Genomic DNA, 19,041 nt, shown 5'->3' with positions numbered 1-19,041 from the left:
CACAAGGATATTGCTCTAGTGCCAGGTTCTCCATGGAATGCTCACAGATTTCCCAGTTGTATTTCCGGCTGAACAAGGCCTCAATTGAGTGAATAGGCTTTGAAAAACCTATTTGGAGAGAATCAGCCTTTTTAAAACAAAACAAACAAAAACAACAACAACAAAAAAAAAAAAAAACCAAAAAACCAAAACCAAAAAAAAAAAAAAAATAGAGCTAGAAAAGACTGTAAGAAATTCCTAGAAGCCCTTCCCTGCTGAAATCCATCTTAAGAGGTAAAAAAATGTTAAATCAAACTTGAGTTTATTAGATCAACCATTATTTATTATGATTATTTACTAGGAACAACCATTGGGGAGAATGGAAAGAGAAATCAGAAAAATGACACAACTTGTAAATTAGATGAGAAAAATACTAAGTCAAGACTTCAAGAGGACAAATGAGCTAGGGAAGATGTTTCAGAGGCAAGACTGGGCACATCTTGGTATCCAAGTATCAATGGAGGAAGAATATGGAGGTCAAACATGGCATCTGCATTTTACCAAAGTAAAACAAGAAGAGAAATAAGTCAAGCCAGAAAGATGAGCCCCGTGATTATGTTTTGAAGGAGATACAATTGGATCCTCAGAAGGAAAAATCTACTAGGCACCTAGGAAACTAGGCAAGATGTCCAGGCTTGTGTTAGAGAATGCAGAGAAGAGAACTAGGGGGTCCTTCGCATAGGTAGTTACTATAGTCTTGAAGGTGGTTGCTCGGGGGGAGGTAGAATGAAGAACAGAAAGGGAAGATTAAAGGGCATTAATATTTAAAGAGTATGGAGAGGACATATAGTCAACAGGAAGAAGAACAAGCCATGAAAAACTGGACAATCAAGGAAGTAAGGGCTTGAGAGATCAGCAGCAGGATGAACAGATGCTGAGCAGGATAAATAAGGTCACCAGGCTGGGCAGTGAAGAGATCATGGTGACCTATATCATGCACTGCAGTGCAGAAGCCATGCTGTGGTGGACAAATAGAGGTCTCCAAGATGCAGACAGATATAGAGCACAGTTTCAGGCTTGTGAGAAGTTCAGAGGTGAAGGAGAGGGAGCAAGTAGCCAGATGTTGGTGAGAAGGTTGGCTTCTCTTCCATTATTCTGCCTTGTGTTTGTATGTGGATGTCATCAGCATATATTCATAGAGCAGGCAAGTAAGATGAATAATAGACTGATTATTCATCAACAAAGCAAGAAGCATGGTTAAAGGCCCAGAGGCAGGGAGAAAGTCCTCAAATGAACAGAGGGCTTCTAAGTCACAATGCTTTGGTTTTCATAGAAATGGTGATAGACCTTGCATAGTACAAGGTTTAAATAAAAATAATGTCAAAAGATCTAGCACAAAAATAGGGAGCAGATTAATGTAGATGTATTAAAGGATTTGATGCAAAAAGTATTAAGGGTTTTTAATTTTAAAATATTGAAGCATTTAAACAGTGGACAAATAAACCTTGGCCTCATTTTCTAGAGAGATGATAAGCAGACCACATGGCCTTCCCTCCTCAGCTGTAGTTCTCTGGATGGGTAGTGAATGCACTGTAACACTGAGGCAGAGCTCTGAGCACAGAGCAGGCACCCTAGAGGCTGCAGGAAAGAAAGGAAAGGGGGCAGCAATTAGCTGTGAGGAAGTAAATGGCACAGGAAAGACCTGGAGTTCTTCCCTGGCATCTATTTTACAGATGACTTTAATGAGATACTGGAAGCATTTAAATGTCCCTCTGCAGCCTACAGGTTGTAACCGCAGCAAGACCCTCATGATCAGTCTAACTGCCAATGATTTTAAGAGGGTTAAAGAACATATATTCTGATTAGATCCACAGAGAGAGAATGAGTGCTAGAAAAAGAACAGAAATGCATGTGGAGTTGGTATGGTAACTGAATTCTGAGCCAATGTCAGAGTATAATTTGACACGGTCTGGCAAGTAGTCAGGTATTTGAAATCAAGAGTGACTTGATAAGTCAGAATATGTTGTTGCTAATGAATAAAAGATTTTATTTCAAAAGCAAAAGTATATTATTAACAGAAAATGTATCTATGGAGAATCATACTGGCCATCAGGATAACTCCCATGGGGAAACTTGTTGGTTTTGTGGATCATCTCCCATCACCTTTCCATATATTTAGTACATGCAAGTCTTACCGGACTCTGGAAAGGATACATTGACTTGAATAAGAAGCCAAAGTCTATAGAAAAGACAATAAAAGAAGTTTGAATACAAAGTAAGATAAAAGTGCACAGTTTACACATGCTAGAGCTGTTGCCTGCCTCTGGTGAGGATTGCTTGAGGAAGGTCTATGAAACGAAGTGAGAAATTATCTATACTTTAAAGAAAAAACATTAAGCCAGATGTGGTATTGCATGGCTTTAGTCCCAGTGCTTAGGAAGTGGAGACGGGAGGATCTCTGTGAGTTCAAGGCTGTTCAGGTCTATATGACAAGTTTTGGGACAGACAGAGCTATGTAAAGAGATCCTGTCTTAGAAAGAAAGAAACACAAAAACAAAGGAAAGGAGAAGAGAAGAGGGAAAAGGTCAAGAGAAGGGAGTAGGAGGGGGAAAGGAGGAGAACAGAAGAGAGGAGAGAAGAAGGGAGAGAAGAGAGGAGAGGAAGGAGAGGCAGGCAGACAGATGGACAGATGGACAGCAGACAGATAGATAGATGGACAGAGACTATGGTAAAAATGTAAATAAATGCTTGCCTACTAACAATCTTTTTTGTAAGACTTTTAAAAAACTTACATTAAACATATCTTCTGTATTCACCCCCTCTCGCACTTGTACACACACATGCACACACACACACACACATGCACACACACACACACACATGCACACACACACACACACACACACACACACACACACACTCACACACACCATTCTTGCTAACCATTTATTAGTTTTAAAAAACACCCTTGGAGTATTGCAGGTTATCTTGTCCCAGGGAGTATTGTTGTGTACTCCAGGGACACTTCTTTGGATAAGATCCTACTTATCCAAATGAAGCTTCCATTACTCACACTCATTTCATATACTTCCTAAGTCTTTGGCTTATATGTCACAAATTTGTTTGTTTCGCTTCAAGATTTTGGCACCATCCCAACCTCTTTTCATTAGATGACCAATTTGTCACTAATGAGAGGAAATTTAATTTCTAAAGGCTCAAAGGAAGGAAGATTGACATTTCAATTTCAGAGACTGTGACACATTATCCTTTACATGAGTTTATCTCTGCTTGATGGTTTACATCTGTTAGAAGGTCTTGTTTTGTTTAGGATTCAACTGTACTTCTAATTTGTAAAAACACAACCAATGGGATAAACTTCTCAAGATGGTAAATTCCATGTTGATCTTTTACTGCCATTACAAAAAAAATGAATTCTTAAAAAAAAATAAATAAGTACACATCTTTAAACCTTAACCTGGGTTGCACAGAATACTCAGAGAAAAAGTCAGACCACTGTTCTGCAAAGAAACCCGAGGGCTTAGGGGATCTGCATGTCCTTCTACCTAAAACTCCACAGTTGGAAAATGGACTCAAACGCCTCCCAGTAACGGCATGGGCTTGGCATCCATCATCCTGAAGCCTAAAATGCAAAATGCTCCAAACTTGAAGGTACAGTTAGTGTCTTACATTCTGAACTGTCTTGGATTTCAGGGTTTAAATAACAATTGTGAAGCAAGCAAACCCTAGGCAAAGACTTCAAAATCAGACAAACTGAGACTGGAAGGCCTTCTGGTCCCTGGTGTTTTAGATTTGCAATGCTCAGCATGTTCTCAAAAGTTTCGTTTTTTATCAAATGCTCTTCTAACATACCTATTTACTTATGGTTGGATTAAACACTGAAATATATTTTGAATCAGAGCACATTTTCTATTAGTGTATATAAAACATTGGGTTTTGCAAAGCATGAAATCATCATGTTCTGGGAAGTAATCTTGCCATGCTTTCTGTCCCATCATTGTAAGCAAGACGAGCTTTACCCTCTAGCTCCTACCTCGTTCAGCATGTTATGTGAATCAAACAACATTCTCTCCTATGAGAATCCTTAATGGTTTCCCCAGTTTCCTAGGCCTTTGCATTTGAAGAACAAAAAAAAGGGGGGTATGTCTTTATTGTTGTTTAGAGTCTCCATATTGCAAGCACAACACTTCTCAGAGGAGCAAACAGGAGCTTCTTTCTTAAAACTCCCAAGTGATGTTGTTTATGGTCTCCCTGCAGCTAGACCCCGAAGCTAGCACTATTCTGAAAGAACTTCAAATCAAACTCAACGGGGTTCTGGATGCGCTCAGCGTCACTTATGGAGAAAGGTAAGCGGCCTCACTAATTGCCTGACCGTATCAGGTTTTATTTGAACTGATCACTCACTTTGCTTCAAGACCTGGTCTAAGCATCTTCTCCTCTGAAAAACCTTTCGTGACGCCAGGATCCAAGAATGGTACCTTGCTGAAAGATGTCTGAACATCCTTCGCTTCTGTGGTACTTGCAACGCTTGTCTCTAGGCTATGATGTTGATTTCTCTCCCTTTTCTCTGAAGGCAGAAACCAGCTCATAACCATTTGTAATGCCAGTGTGGACTAGAGAGCAGAGTTCTGGAAAGAATGGAGAGAGGGAGGAAGAAGCAAAAACTTACATAAGAAGCATCCGTTTTGCTGGAGCCTTGCATGCCACTATGCTTGCGTTTCAGAAGGGCAAGACCCAGCTCCGTAACACATTACGTCAGCACGACTTAGGGTTCATGACTCCAACTACCTCACGAGCAAGAGTTTAGAGTCTTTGAACATCCATATTTTTAAGCCAACTTGCCTCAGCTCTGATATGTTTCTAAAGAACGAGAAGTGACCTGATATAAACTTTATTCTGCCCCAGTATGAGAGAGCAATCATTTCACTACCAATTATTAAAACAGGTCTAAATTAAATATACCTTTGAAGAGGTTCATTAATTTAATATAAAATTTGTTTAAAATATTGCTTCAATAAATGTTTGCTTATCCATTTAAATTATGTGATTGGCTTCTCAGTGTGGCTATAAAATTATCTTTATGGTAAAAGCTACCTGCTGAACACCTCTCATCCTCTACTTGGTTTTAGAAAGATAAATGATTTGTAAACATTTAGTGATAACTAAGGCCACACTTACTGAGAAAGACCGAAGGGACTCTGGAAGCACTGTTTTCTCAGATAGCACAGGAGCGCCCCAGACTTAAGAGTCCTCTTGATTGTCAGAGATGTGGTCTCAGATCCTCTAAGCGGAGTAGCGTAGTCTTGCTGGAACCTAACTTCACAGGTCAGACACAGAGCACCCTGTCTGGAGCTTAGGACGCCTGTCCTTCCCTCTGCCCTGCATTAACCTTAGTATCTTGTCTCTGTGCTGTGTTGCCAATGACCTTCATGAGCCTGCTGGTTCAGCCTCACTGCTAATCAGCAAGATGGAGGCTCTCTACACCTTCAGTTGGAATGGCAGGAATTGTTTCAAAGATGTGGGGTTCAGTTGTCCTGGCAGGAGGTGACAGTAATGGGGCTTTGTTTTAGCCCTCTTGGGCTGGCTTCCATGCTAGTTGTGAATTAATGTGCTAACCAAAGAAAAATGTTAAAGAACAATGGGGTGGGGAGCGGGGTGGGGGGCGGGGGAGGAGAGGTTGCCTTCAGCTACAAAAGGCAGCAAGAAATTAGTTAGCGATTTTAGAGGAAGAAAATTGGAGTCTAATAAAGTGAGACCTGCTCGTAACTTTATGGGAAGTAAGATAGCTAAACAGAGCAGAAACTATTTTTGCAAGCTGTCTAAATCCTCTTGATGAGAAAATTTTGAATTTGTGTTTTGTTTAAGAGAAAGACAGAATATATTAGCAAGAGTTATCATCCCAACGATGCTCCAAAGACTAAATTATATACTCAGGTTTGAAAGAATTGAGACAGACTTTGCTTCTGAAGGAAGGATTAATGCTCTCAGGCCTGTAGAAGTGCCTTGTTTTGAGGACAGTTTTATAGAGTTTGAAAAGGAAAGCCCTGGGCTGGGTAGATGGCTCAGTGGTTAAGAGCACTGACTGCTCTTCCAGAGGTCCTGAGTTCAAATCCCAGCAACCACATGGTGGCTCATAACCATCTGTAATGGGATCTGATGCCCTCTTCTGGTGTGTCTTACATATAATAAATAAATAAATCTTTAAAAAAAAGAAAGAAAAAGAAAGACCCCAGGGAATGTAAGCTGTAAACCCCAGCAGCTGCTCGGTATAAGAGAAAGAGGAGGGAGAAGAGGAGGAAGAGGGAGAATGGAAATCAGCCATGTGGTGGGAAGGAGAGCTTTGGAGGAAGCACGAGAAAGCCTGAAGTACTAGAGCAGAGACAGAACAAAGGGAAGGCTGTGTCTTTCTGTTAACTCAGTAAATAGGTGGCTTCATAAACCTGAGGCTGTGTTTCTGCAGCCCTGCAAATGACTGTAGAGATTTTTTCCTTTTGGCCAGAATGAAATAGATTTCCCTTAGTGGGTTCTCACTGCTGCTGGATTAGGTGGAAATAATTCAAGGCTGTCTCCTAGGAACTCTCAGGGGCTGGAGGGATTGTTTGGTTCCTTGGGTGCCCAAGAAGGCTTTGGTCATTAGTTATCGGTTCTACTTTTAGCCAAGCTTGTCAATGTCCTTTTCAAACAAAAATGAATAGAATAAGAGAAGACTGATGAGACACAGAAGATCATAGATTTTATCCTACATACCGAAGACTCATAGATGCCCAGTACCCCAATCTTTCATTATTTTTAAAATATCACAATGAATTGAGTTCTGTTAAGGTCATTTGTGTTCTTGAAACAAACGGACCACCCATCATGCTTGCCTTGTAAGAAGAATAATTATTCTATGCTGTTGCTATGATCCGTCACACACGGTTGTGTGAAGCCCATGGCAAGCAGCATAATCAAGTTGCAAAGTCAATCCAGAGAACGACATGAGCCTGCTCCTCTCAGCAGAAGCCTTACAAATAAGGGGAGACCTCACTCCAAAAGCCAATCGCATCTCATGTCATTAAAAAATTTAGACTGTTCTCGGCACCCTCAGCTGTCAGGTTGGTCTAGTGATAATGCCAGGATGAAGGCAAACTGGGCTGGAGCCTTTCATAGGCTCCTGACATCCTTCCAGATCACCTGCCTCCTCCACAGACCAAGCAATTTCATGCCAGTGATGAACTAATATGGTCTAAAAGGTTCAAATCTTGCACCCCTTAAATTTCTGCTTGCACACACATTGTTTACTCACTTCGGTTCTGTCCACGTCTTTACTGGAACCATTAGTGCCTGAAGCTGGCTGGATTAGGTGTAAGTAATTCAAGGACGTCGACTAAGATGCACCTATGTTCTAATTATCCCCATTGTTTGAAGCATCTTGGTAATGCGTGTCAGGCAACCACTATTTTAAACTCCCTCTTGCCACTCTCAGGTAGAGACCATGAGCATCAGTGCTAGAAATGCAGAGAGTGAATAGAAACAGTGCAAGGACGGCTCTCCCAGGCTGTTTAAATCCTCAGTGACGAGACAAGAAGCAGGCAGAAGGGGGAAATCCAGGGGTGCATTCAACCAACCCTTGCTTCTTAATAGCTTTATTATGATGTCATTGACATGTAAAACCTATATACATTCAAGGCACACAACTTGATAATTCCAGATGTGTATCCAGGAAACCATCACCACTTTCTAGCTTCTTCATATATGTGTCATGTCTTCAGGGCTGCCATTTGTCTGTGACAGGGAAACCCAATTTAAGATATATCCTCATATCTCTGCCTACAGAACACACTATCGTAAATGATCAACCCAGTGCTTCTTGAACCAACTACATAGTGCCAGGCATTGTCGTTTGTACCATTGTGCGTGGATGGGTTCTTGGTCTGGAAGAATTCCTAGTTACTGGAGGTAATAGGTAGGAAATAAATAAATGAGTGCATGTCATGTGTTGAATAATGGACAATATCATTAAGAAAAAATACAGAGTGTTTAGGGGGCTGTAACTTCCTTTTGAGCATTCAAGAAAGGACTGTACAGAGTTGACAGCTGGGATTTGCCTCAGGGAAAAGAGATGCCACGGTAGTCATCAACCTCCCCATGGAAGAAAGATCCTAACAGTGCCCATAAGACTTCCAGGGTTACCTCAGACACGGAAGTTACCAAGAGAGCCCAGGGATGCTATTATGCTGAGTTACCACAAAGACCAGTGAAGAGTGGCAAGCGATGACTCTCTAAAGCCACGCATAATCCCTGTTGTCCGTTGTCCTCCTTGAAATGTTTTCCTATTTTTCTATATTCAGCTCTGAAAGCTATTGAGGGCTTTTGACACAGGCAGCAAGACCCGGCCTCCATGGTAGGTGATCTGTCAAGACTTGGACAAAGTGACTGTTGGGAGTGAAGGCTGGTGATAGTTTGGCCAAACGAGCACATTTTGGAGCTTGTAAGTCATCAGATTTAGGGTACCTGGTGCAAGTCTGTGGTTGCTCGGATGGCAGCTGTGAGGAACTTAGACTTGCACGTGGACAGTTTACACAGACAGCTGAATGAAGTGGTATGAAATGCAGGATGTGTGCCAGGGCCACACATGTGGATTTGGAAACAGATGCACTTGTCTAGAGAGGGGCTCTTGGACCAAAGAACTAGTTCAGAGCATCACAGTGTATAATATCTAGAGAGAGCAGAGTTTGGTTTGAATTTCATGTGAACAGTAATGAGTGTTTAGTATGATCATATCTCAAATATCAGAATGAACACATTTACACAAAAATATTTATGATCTGAAATTCAACTTTAATGGGAACTTGGTATTTTTTTTCAATGACTATGAGAACCCTACATGGTAATGGTCAGTTGGTTGGAAAGTTGCTGGAAAGACTGGAGAAAGCAAAGAGGATATGGAGTTACAGAAAATGGGCAAGAAGGCAGGTTCTAATGTCCATAGTCTCTCTAGAGCAGTCACTTCTCCAAATGTCCTCAGAGGCACCGCAGCTGTCACCACCACAGATGGTAGCTGAGTGAACAGCCATCGTGGTTGCGGTGACCCACCTGAAGAGCATCCCTGTCATCTGCTTTGCCTACAAAGTTCATAGTATGTGTTGAGTACAACTAAGCCCTCAAACAAATGGGGAAGGGAAACAATTCCTTTCGAAACAGTTCAGTTCAGTCTACAGGAAGTAGACTTCAGACCCAGGCAACCTATCGGCTTCTTCTCCAGAGTTTATGTTCTTTACTTTCAGTTTCCAACTTGTAATTGAAGAGTGCATAAAGCAGATGGGTGCCGAGCTAAATCAGATGCGAGCAAACGGAAACAGCGCAGCCAATAAGAACAACGCAGCGATGGATGCGGAGATTGTGCTGAGGCCGCTCATGGACTTCTTGGATAAGACGTGAGTTGCCAGCCCACTTTAACCTTTCCTTATTGCCCAGAATTCCTAACCATGACTGATAATTCTTTTGGGGAGATTTTGGTTTTCTCTGCACAAGGTAACTTTTGAAAGAACGTCTGGGGAAATGATGGCTCAGTAAATAAAATTTGTTAGACAAGCATGAGGACCAGGGACCAGCCTCCATGTAAAACAGCCAAAAGACATGGCTTGAGGGTTAAGAGGGAATACTGCTCCCGCAGAGGACCAGAATTCGGTTCCTAGCACTCACACTGGAAAACTCACAACTGTAACTCTAACTCTGGAATCCTCTTCTGGTTGCTGTAAGAACTTAGGCTCACGTGCACACACCCATATGTGGGCAAATGCAGAAACATGTAATTAAACAGTAGCAGCTGGGCATAATGGTACATACTTTTGATGCAAGTGCTGAGGATACAGAGACCGGTGGATTTCTGGATCTCACCCACCAGTCAGTCTAGCATACTTGATGAGTTCAAGCCAATGAGAGACTGTCTCAAAAACAAAGGTGAGTAGATTCTGAGGAATGACATCCTAAGATTGTTATCTAGTCTTCACACGCATTCACACATGTGCACATATACCACACACACATACACGGATATGTGCATACAACACAGAACAGCACACTTTTAATAGTGTTTAGATGAGCAAGAAGAATGAGAGGAAACTAGTGTTAGTGGCTCACAGGGAGCTGCTGTTCCAAAGCCGAGAAACATTTCAAGTTTCCTGCTCCTCAGATAACACATTGTTTTCAATTCTTTGGGCATACAGGCCAAATTGAATCCAGAATATCTGATTTCTCTTCAGAACCCCACAGGAGGAGAAAATAGCGCATGTGTGAAGACAATGAATTCAGCAAAGCCTGACATAATTGGTGCCCACCTGTGTCCAACCCAGCTCTAATCACTGGGAAAGATTAGAGAAAACGCAAGCCCCTGGTGCCTTTGAGATTACAGTCTGTCCAGGGGGTGGGTTAGCATGGAGTGTTTTCAACAACAGCAGCAAAGCTCTGCTCAGAATGCTGGTTGTGGTGGTGTGTGTGTTTTGTGTCCTTCCTGTCTCTAAATCAAAGTTTCTCAAATCTGATATGTTCTAGAACCTAAGCCACAGTTTCAAGGTTTCCAGGTTGGGAAGGCAAGTCTGTGGCATAGACTTTTCTAGCAGATGCTAGGCCTTGGGTTTGTGTAAATGAATTATTCTTAATATAAATGTAAACAGTGAAATAATCTGGCAGCTGTATTTCTTTACCTTATGTTAGTCCCCAGTAACTCCACAGAGAAACCAAGGTTTATTTAAAACTGCACCTCCATAGCTGAACAATTAATGATCTATATTTACTGTCTGTGCTAATCTGGCTGCCTCCCAGACTATCCCATGATACTTGCATATTACTATTGATCTGGCTCTTTGGGCTTCAGGTTTGTTTCCATGATCTCTCTCTCTCTGGACCCCTTCCTTATGGCTCCAAACCCTCCATCCTCGCTAATTTGAATCTCTCTCTATCTCTCCCGTCTCTCCTTCCTCTGGTTGGCAATCCCACCCTATTCTCTATTCTGTTCAGTCATTGGGTGATCAGTATTTATGGACAAGGTAGAGAATAAGTGGTAGGAGCTGTTTGCATGAATTTGAGACAGGAGATTTTGGGTATAAGCATTACACTGCCCTGCCCAGATTGAAACACAGTGTATAAAAACATTATGCCTACAGGTTTACACCCCAGCACTGCAGGGGAAATGAGAATATTTTTTGGAGCATTTCAGATTCCATTTTTTTGTGCTTTATCAATAAAAATATTTCAAAATCCCTAAGTTCAAAAATCAGAGACAGCATTCCAGATAAGGTATGAGCTGTACTCAGAATCAGAGCTGGTAGGGGACAAGCAAAATAAATTACTTTTAATACATATGAAAGATCCATGCTACATATGGTAATTTTATAGACATTATCTCATTTATTGTTTTGTGGCAAATTAACAAGGGGATTAAGAATTAAAAAAAGAGATCAAACCAAGCAAAATCCCACAGGAAGAGCCTTTTCGGCACATTCACAGCATCTACTTCAACTCCACTCCCCTTGCTTATAACCAGACTGCAGATGTAAGACTGATGTTCCAGGTGCTTTAATTTCAGTAAGTCTCACTATTCTCTGTAGATAAAAATATTGTGGAGGACAGACAGATGGTCGGCAAGTGTGCAGAAGGCAGGTAGGCGGGAGGATGTATAGGAAAGAAGAAAACAAAGAAATAGAGATGATAAAGGGGAAACGGTGTCTCTTCATAGCTTCAGTTTCTTAGTGAGAATTTTATTATCCACTAAGTGTCCCTTTAGAATCTATCTTTCTATACAGCTCTTTTTTGTCAATAGAGTTCAGTCTCTACAAACACCAGCATTTGGTTCCTGAATACAGAGGTTACACTCAACAGGACTGGGCGATCCTGGTTCTCTTATTTGTCATGTGGGGAGCTCCTTATGGTTGGAGTCACCATTTTTCACTAATAGAGCCTGCGCTTCACATGCTCTGTAACCAAAATTACATCCAGGTGATTTCGATAATACCAAAGGCTAGCAGTGTAATTTTTGGATATGTATAACCAATTATAAAATACAAGAATGGAGAAAGTGAGTTCATTCTAATTTCTAATACATTTAGATAAGTTTACATGCTTTCAAAAATATTTAATGTTTATGAGTATTTGTAAGTATGTGTACCTTACACATGCAAAGCCGTGGAAACTAGAAAGCAGCATCAGATATCCTGGAACTGAAGTGCAGACAGTTGTTATAGACTGGCTGTGTGAGCGATGGAAATCAAACCTGGGTCCTCTAGAAGAGCCATCAGTTCATGTAACCACTGAACTACCTTTCTGGCCCCTATTTTATGTGCTTAACAGTGCACTTGTAATTATACTGGATTATACCATCTAGGTGGCATTCCTTACCATTCTTAGCAACATGAGATCGTGTATAAAGTTAGAATAGAGGTATAACCTTTCAAAATATGTGGAAGTTACTGGACAATATCTAAGACAGAGAGAGTTGTATGAGATATAGAAAGTTGAAAGCTCTCTCTGAGCTCAATTAGATTGTGTAATTTTAGCCACTAGCTAGAGCATGTACTGCTTAGTTTTATGTCAACTTGACACAAGCCAAAGTCACCTGAGAGGAGGGAAACTCAGTTAAGAAAATTCCTCCAAAAGGCTGGGCTACAGAGAAGCCTGAAGAGCATTTTCTTAATTGGTGATTGATAAAAGACAAGAGTAGCCCCTGGTGAGTGGTGCCATCCTAGGGATGGTGGTCCTGGGTTCTAGAAGAAGGCAGACTGAGCAAACCATGGGTACCAAGTCAATAACTAGCACCCCTTCATGGCTCCTGCATCAGCTCCTGCCTCCAGGTTCCTGTCCTGTTTGAGTTCCTGTCCTGACTTCCTTTGATGAGGAATTGTGATGCAGAAGTGTAAACCAAATAAACCCTTTCCTCCTCCGTGAGTTGCTTTGGTCATGGTGCTTCCTCACACAGTAGTAACAGTAACTCAGATAGAGGAGGTATTTAAAGTAAAACACTGGTCTGCTTTCAAGGCACTGACAGTTTTGGAAGAAATAAGAGATACATAAATATACATAATAAAGGGACAGATGACATTTTGTCGGAGAGTGTGAATTTCATTTGAGCTGGGTATTTTAAAGGTAGATAGGATCTAAATGAATACTGATGGGGAACAGACACAAAGAGGTAGAAAAACTTGACTGGGGAACTTTTCGTGAAAAATAAGATCATCTATATAATGATAAATCCCTGTTGCTGCTTATACACACAGCGCTTGGAAACCATCTACTTAATTGGTTCTACATCCTGCCAGTCTGGATAGTTCAGGTTGCAAAGTCTGGTTTATGACTCTGACTACATTAAGAGAGCAGTGACTGGATTCCTCCCTTGGTTTCTATTATTTAAAGCAAACAGTGAGTGCCCAAAAGTCTCCACGGTCATTCTGAGAAAATCCCTGTAGAAATCATATTATATTATATTAGACTATGCCTCTGCAAATAAAACATTCCCCAACATTTTACTTTCTCCCTGACAGCCAGGTACTGCCTAAAATGAGTCATATGTTCTTTTTCCAACTAGGAGAAACCTACAAAGAGCTACAAGTGAGCCACTGGTTTCATTCGCTTTCCCTCTGTTCTAATCTATCCAGGATGAGTTTAGCGTGCCCAGCGTGTGAGCTAGCCACACACACAGCAGCTGGTCTTCAGCTTAGACTTTTTGAAGCTGAAAATTCTAAATCTGCAGCAAAATGGGCCCCAGCTGTGTTCCAAATGTCTTGGAAGCTGTGCAGTAGCCTGTGTGCTTAGTTTCTCACTGTCTAGATGCCCATCTCTGGTTGGCTGGAGGAACTGCCCTTGACACCAGCCTCAAAACTCACCCATAGGGGCTTCTCTGCAACTACATGGGGTTTCTACATAAGATAGTGCTAAAAGGAATACTTCTACAGGAATGTATATCTTAGCAATCTCCCTGTTGGTATCAATTTTGATTAGTTAAATATCACTTATTCTTCACTGTCCATGTCTTTTAGTATGGAAAAATGCTCAGTTCTGCCTATCACAACACACCACCAGTGTTATTATTTCTGAGCCCAAAAGCACTAGGAAGTCAGAGGACTACCATAAAATGTACGTGCTACATCAGCCCTTGTTATATTAGGGTCAAACTGTTGTTACTAAGATTATCATTGAGCCCAAAACATATTGTAGATAGGTGCATTGCTCTCTCCATCCTCTCTGGGCCTTCATATACAAGGATATTCATGACTGATAGGAAGACGCACTTGACTTAGAAAAAGCAGCCTGACTGGGTCTCACTCGCTAGTTTCCCTGCTTTGGACACACCTCTAAATGTCTCTGAGTCTATATTTGATTTTTAAAATGAGCATAATTAGATGAGAAATACATGCAGAAGAGTCTTGTAAAGACAAGTGTGTATAGCATGACACAAACACCAGAAAATGTTACTCCTTATCTCAAAGGAGGAAGAGTGAAAGACACAACTTACCTGTTTGTGTTAGCAAACTCTGGGTTCTGGAAGAATTGAAAGACATCTCTGTCACATTGTCATATTGGTCCATGGCCCAGGAATGACAGTAATAAACCCTGGCGACAATGTAGGAAAAGGGAGCACATATTATCCAGCCACTATAAACCAGTATAGAAAGTATATGTGTATGTTTATGTTATGATATATATGTTTATGTATATGTATATGATATATATGTATATGTATATGATGCATATATATATGGGTATGTGTGTATGTGATGTGTATGTATACGCATGTGATGTATATGTGTATGTGTATGATGTATGTGTATGTATGTGATATATATGTATATGTGTATGCATATGATGTGTGTGTGTGTGTGTGTGTGTGTGTGTGTGTGTGTGTGTATAAAGTAGAGTTGCATATGATGCGGCTGCGGCTATACCACTCCTGGGAACATATCTGAAAGATTTCTAGTCAACATGCCAGAGGGACATGTACATGTATATCCATGTTTTTGTAGCACCATCCATGGCAGCCAAGTTATATGATCAGCCCAGGTCTCTAGCAACATATGAATGGAGAAAAAGAATGTGGCACACATATGGAAACACACACAATGGTGTTTTATTTACCAGTTAAAGGCAAATTTTTTGCTCATAGAAAAAGAGATGCTACTATATTCCTCTGATTGCATTTTCTAACAAAGAACCAGATAATGTACAGATGGATATATATGTATGTATATATAATTATATCATATCTTTTTCCATCATTATATGTAGAACATATATTCATATATATATATATATATTTGTATATTACATATTTCTCCTATCAATGGGATCTAGTATTTGAACATTGTAAGGGGCCTGTGGAAGGATTCCGATGTCAGTGTTGAATGTCGGTATCTGATCAGCCTTGTAATCTGATACTTGAGTGAGACTCGAGAGTAAATATTTAATTTTTTTTTTCAGATTAAGTCTTTCAGCAAAAATCTGTGAGAAAACGGTCCTGAAGCGAGTTCTGAAGGAGCTCTGGAAATTAGTTCTTAACAAGATAGAGAAACAGATTGTTCTCCCTCCACTGACAGACCAGACAGTACGTACCTGCAGTGTGGCATCCTCACACACACATCATCCTTTCCCATCATCTTCTATTCAAATGAGTAGTTTTGGTATAGATGAATAGGAATTAATTCATTTGGGGAAATATTTTCTTGGTGTAAAAAGTTTTAACAGTGGTTGTTTAGAGAACATTAAATGGATTAAAATCCATTTTAAAAAATGAAAGTAGCTATCTAAGTTCATATTTGTCATCCAAAACTTCTCTCAAAAATAATTCAGTGGGTCTGGAGATGTGGCTTAGTTGGTAGGGCACTTGTCAAGTATACGTAAAGCCCAGGGCTCCATCCTCAGTACCACATAATTCAGGTGCAGTGAGGGGACACCTGTAATTCTAGTTCTGTGGAGGCAGAGACAGGAGTATCAGAAGTCCAGGGTCATCCTTGGATACATAGAGAGTTCAAGAAAGAGATGGGAAAAGGGAAGAGAGGGAGGATGGACAGGGCTAACTTCAATTTGTAAAGTTATCTAGTTACAGACATTTTTAATTTCTATTTAATTTAATATTACATGTAAATATTTATCATACATAATATTATATATAATTTACTATTACTACAAATCCACAGAGAAGAGGTTGCGGTTCAAATAAAGCCACTATGCTTCTTAAATATTACAGCTAATGAAAGAAGGTCCGGGCAGTGCCGTCATATTTCACTATTCCTTTCAACTTTCCTCTGTTGCCTCCCTGCATGGAGGTTAATAGAGGAGATGGCTTTCTGTGGATTTGAAGCACTTAATTGTATCACATGCAGGAAAATGAAAGAGAAGTCAGAAAAATTGGTCAGCAGCAGGGCTGCACAGTGATCAAGTAGTCACATGGTACCACTTTTCAGTGCACACATGCTGAACCAAGCAATAAAAAAAAAATAATCTAGCATAACCTGGAATAATTGATTTTTTGTATGTGACTAAGAGAGATGAATGAATGCAAATAATAAATAATTATAAAGTACACTAATACACATATCAATACCACTAACCATGCATGTTTGTTCCAGTAGCAGTATATGTGCAGAAAGTATTTTCTTATATGGTGGGCCAAGACATAAGATGGAGATGGTTTTGTTCACTTAACTCCAAGCCATGAATGTATGATTTCTTCCTCTAGAGCCTACATCTGTGGACAGCCAAATCACAGACAAATGTTCAAACCACAAAGAAGTCTTCTTCTGATATAACAACATGTATCTGATAATGCTACAGTGCAAGTTAGGGTTCATGGACTTGATCGGCAGGGGAGTGATAACAGTGAGCTGGAAATATTTCCCATGAGCAGAAACATGGGCATAGAATTTGCTCTCAGTTTGGCTACTGCACAGACCTGTTTCCAACGGAACCAAATATTGGGGATCCTCCACTTAGAAGGATGCATCCAGAAGGGAGTCAATGCATGGCAGACTATCTTTTGCTTGGAGAAGTATTTGGAGAACTATCTCACACACAGCCCTAGCCTGCAAGTGGACTTGGATGTGTGTTTGTTTGTTTTGCATTTTAATCATCTCCATGGCAGCCATCACTTACACCTCAACCTGTCCAAGTGATCTCTTAAACTAACATTTATAAAAACACTTATTTATTTATATCTGTGTGTTGGGGTAAGAGTGTACCTATATACCCACCAAGAGTTTACTATGGCACTCTTGTGGAGGTCAGGAGACAATTCTCACCTCCACTCTGTGGGTTCATGGAGATTAAATTTGAATCATCAGGCATGATGACAACTGCCTTTATGCGCTGGACCACCTCCCTGGCCCACAGTTATTTTTAATGGTTGTTTGGTGAGAAAATTGCTGGAGCTAATGTTATTATTTTCCACTGTTACTTCCTGTATTAGGTTCAGTACATTGTGCAGTATGAAGACTATTGGGTTTCCAGAATGTACGTGTAATGTCACATCAGAAACACCATATAAAACATTTCATTCTGAGGTCATTCCTCGGAAAGTATGTGAGGATCTCAAGGCTCCCTGTGATCGAACTGATTCTATTATCCATGACAAAGTAATATCGAAGTTTCAAACGAGTGTGTCCTAGGCACTACTGTATTTGGTACTAGAAATAAAGAGAATAGCAGAAAAGGTAGAGCAACATAAAAATAATGAGAGTGGTTCCTGTTTATAATGACCATGCGCTCTGTGATGGAAGAGAACAGAAAGGATAGTTGAGAATAGCTCACTCCCTCACTGTGACTTTATTCCCAAATGCTAGTGAATTTGGCCAAACTTGGTAGTTTTTCAGTCACATAGAGTGGTGGACCTGCCCCTGCTGTCTCATTCGGGAGTGCTCTGCACGGCTTATCCAGTCATTTTCAGAGGTGGTGGTAGTGGCTTGCTTGCTTGCTTGCTTGCTTGCTTGCTTGCTTGCTTGCTTGCTTGCTTGCTTGCTTGCTTTTATTCAGGATCCTGATGATCTCCTACTGCAAGAGAACTCGGGGAAGTGCCTGATGAATGCCATACCATTTCAGGAAGAACATCCCTACCTTCTTCAGCCTTGTGTCTCAGGATTTTACACACATTTATTTTGGAGAGTAGAATGAAGGAAGTACTCCTGTGGGAAATGACGTTGGCCCATATGCTTCATTAAACTGATTACCCATACTGCATCTGGTTCTGTAACCAGACTTAGCACTCCCAGAACTGGGACAGGGATGCCAGCCTTGCCCGGTAATCTCTGTTCCATCTTTAGATCCATTATGCACCTCTGACAGAAAACTCAAAATATCATAGTGGAAATAAAAGATACCTTGATCTTGACCTCTACTACTGAAGATTTAATGACTGACCTCCTTTTCTTTTCCTCTCTGTTTCCAGGGACCTCAGATGATCTTCATTGCAGCTAAAGATCTTGGACAGTTATCCAAACTGAAGGTAAGAAGCTTGAGGAAACGGATTGGCCTTAAGTGGATGACCTAACTATGGCCCTGCAGATGCTGCCCTCCTGCTAGGAACAGCACTTCACACACAGGATGAAAATATGCTCTTCTGTGGCCATACACTTGCTTTAAGAGTTTCTAACCCTGAGGACTGGAGAGAGGGCTCTGTAGTTAGGAGTAGATGATCTCGCAGAGAATTTGGATTCAACTCCAATCACCCTTAGGGTGGCTCACAAGCATCTGCAATGTCAGTTGCAGGGGACCTGACGCCCTCTTCTGGCCCTTATGAGCACTGCACACATGTGGTACACAAACATATAACAGGGAAACACTCATAAAGTAAAACTAAACGATTTGTTTTCAAAAATTCTAACTCTGGAAGCAAGTTATAATGACATATTTGTTTTACTGTATATTGAACATGCTTTGAATAAAGTCAAAACTGGAAAGGTCTTGGAATCAGGAAATACAATAAAGAAAAATTAAATTCACCAAAAAGAACACTGAACTCTCAAACATGCTCACCTCCCTATTACAAGTGAAAATCTACTTACAAAATAATCTTTCTCTTCATTA

The 19,041-nt window shown here is 40.6% G+C and overlaps 1 protein-coding gene across 2 annotated transcripts in view; it reads left to right on the top strand.

Annotated features, from left to right (window-relative positions):
• Unc13c (unc-13 homolog C) overlaps positions 1-19,041 on the top strand; it is a 449,047-nt gene that overhangs the window by 380,709 nt on the left and 49,297 nt on the right. For both annotated transcript variants that reach the window (XM_087560698.1, NM_173146.2), the window contains 4 exon segments: positions 4,255-4,343; positions 9,264-9,413; positions 15,445-15,568; positions 18,404-18,460. In XM_087560698.1, the coding sequence (XP_087416824.1) occupies positions 4,255-4,343; positions 9,264-9,413; positions 15,445-15,568; positions 18,404-18,460 (420 nt within the window).

The sequence above is a fragment of the Rattus norvegicus genome, chromosome 8 (genome assembly GCF_021556685.1).
Source record: "Rattus norvegicus strain SHRSP/BbbUtx chromosome 8, alternate assembly SHRSP_T2T, whole genome shotgun sequence".
Classification (NCBI taxonomy): Eukaryota; Metazoa; Chordata; class Mammalia; order Rodentia; family Muridae; genus Rattus; species Rattus norvegicus.
The sequence above is the reverse complement of the archived record's forward strand: the minus strand, read 5'-3'. Positions and strand labels throughout refer to the sequence as shown.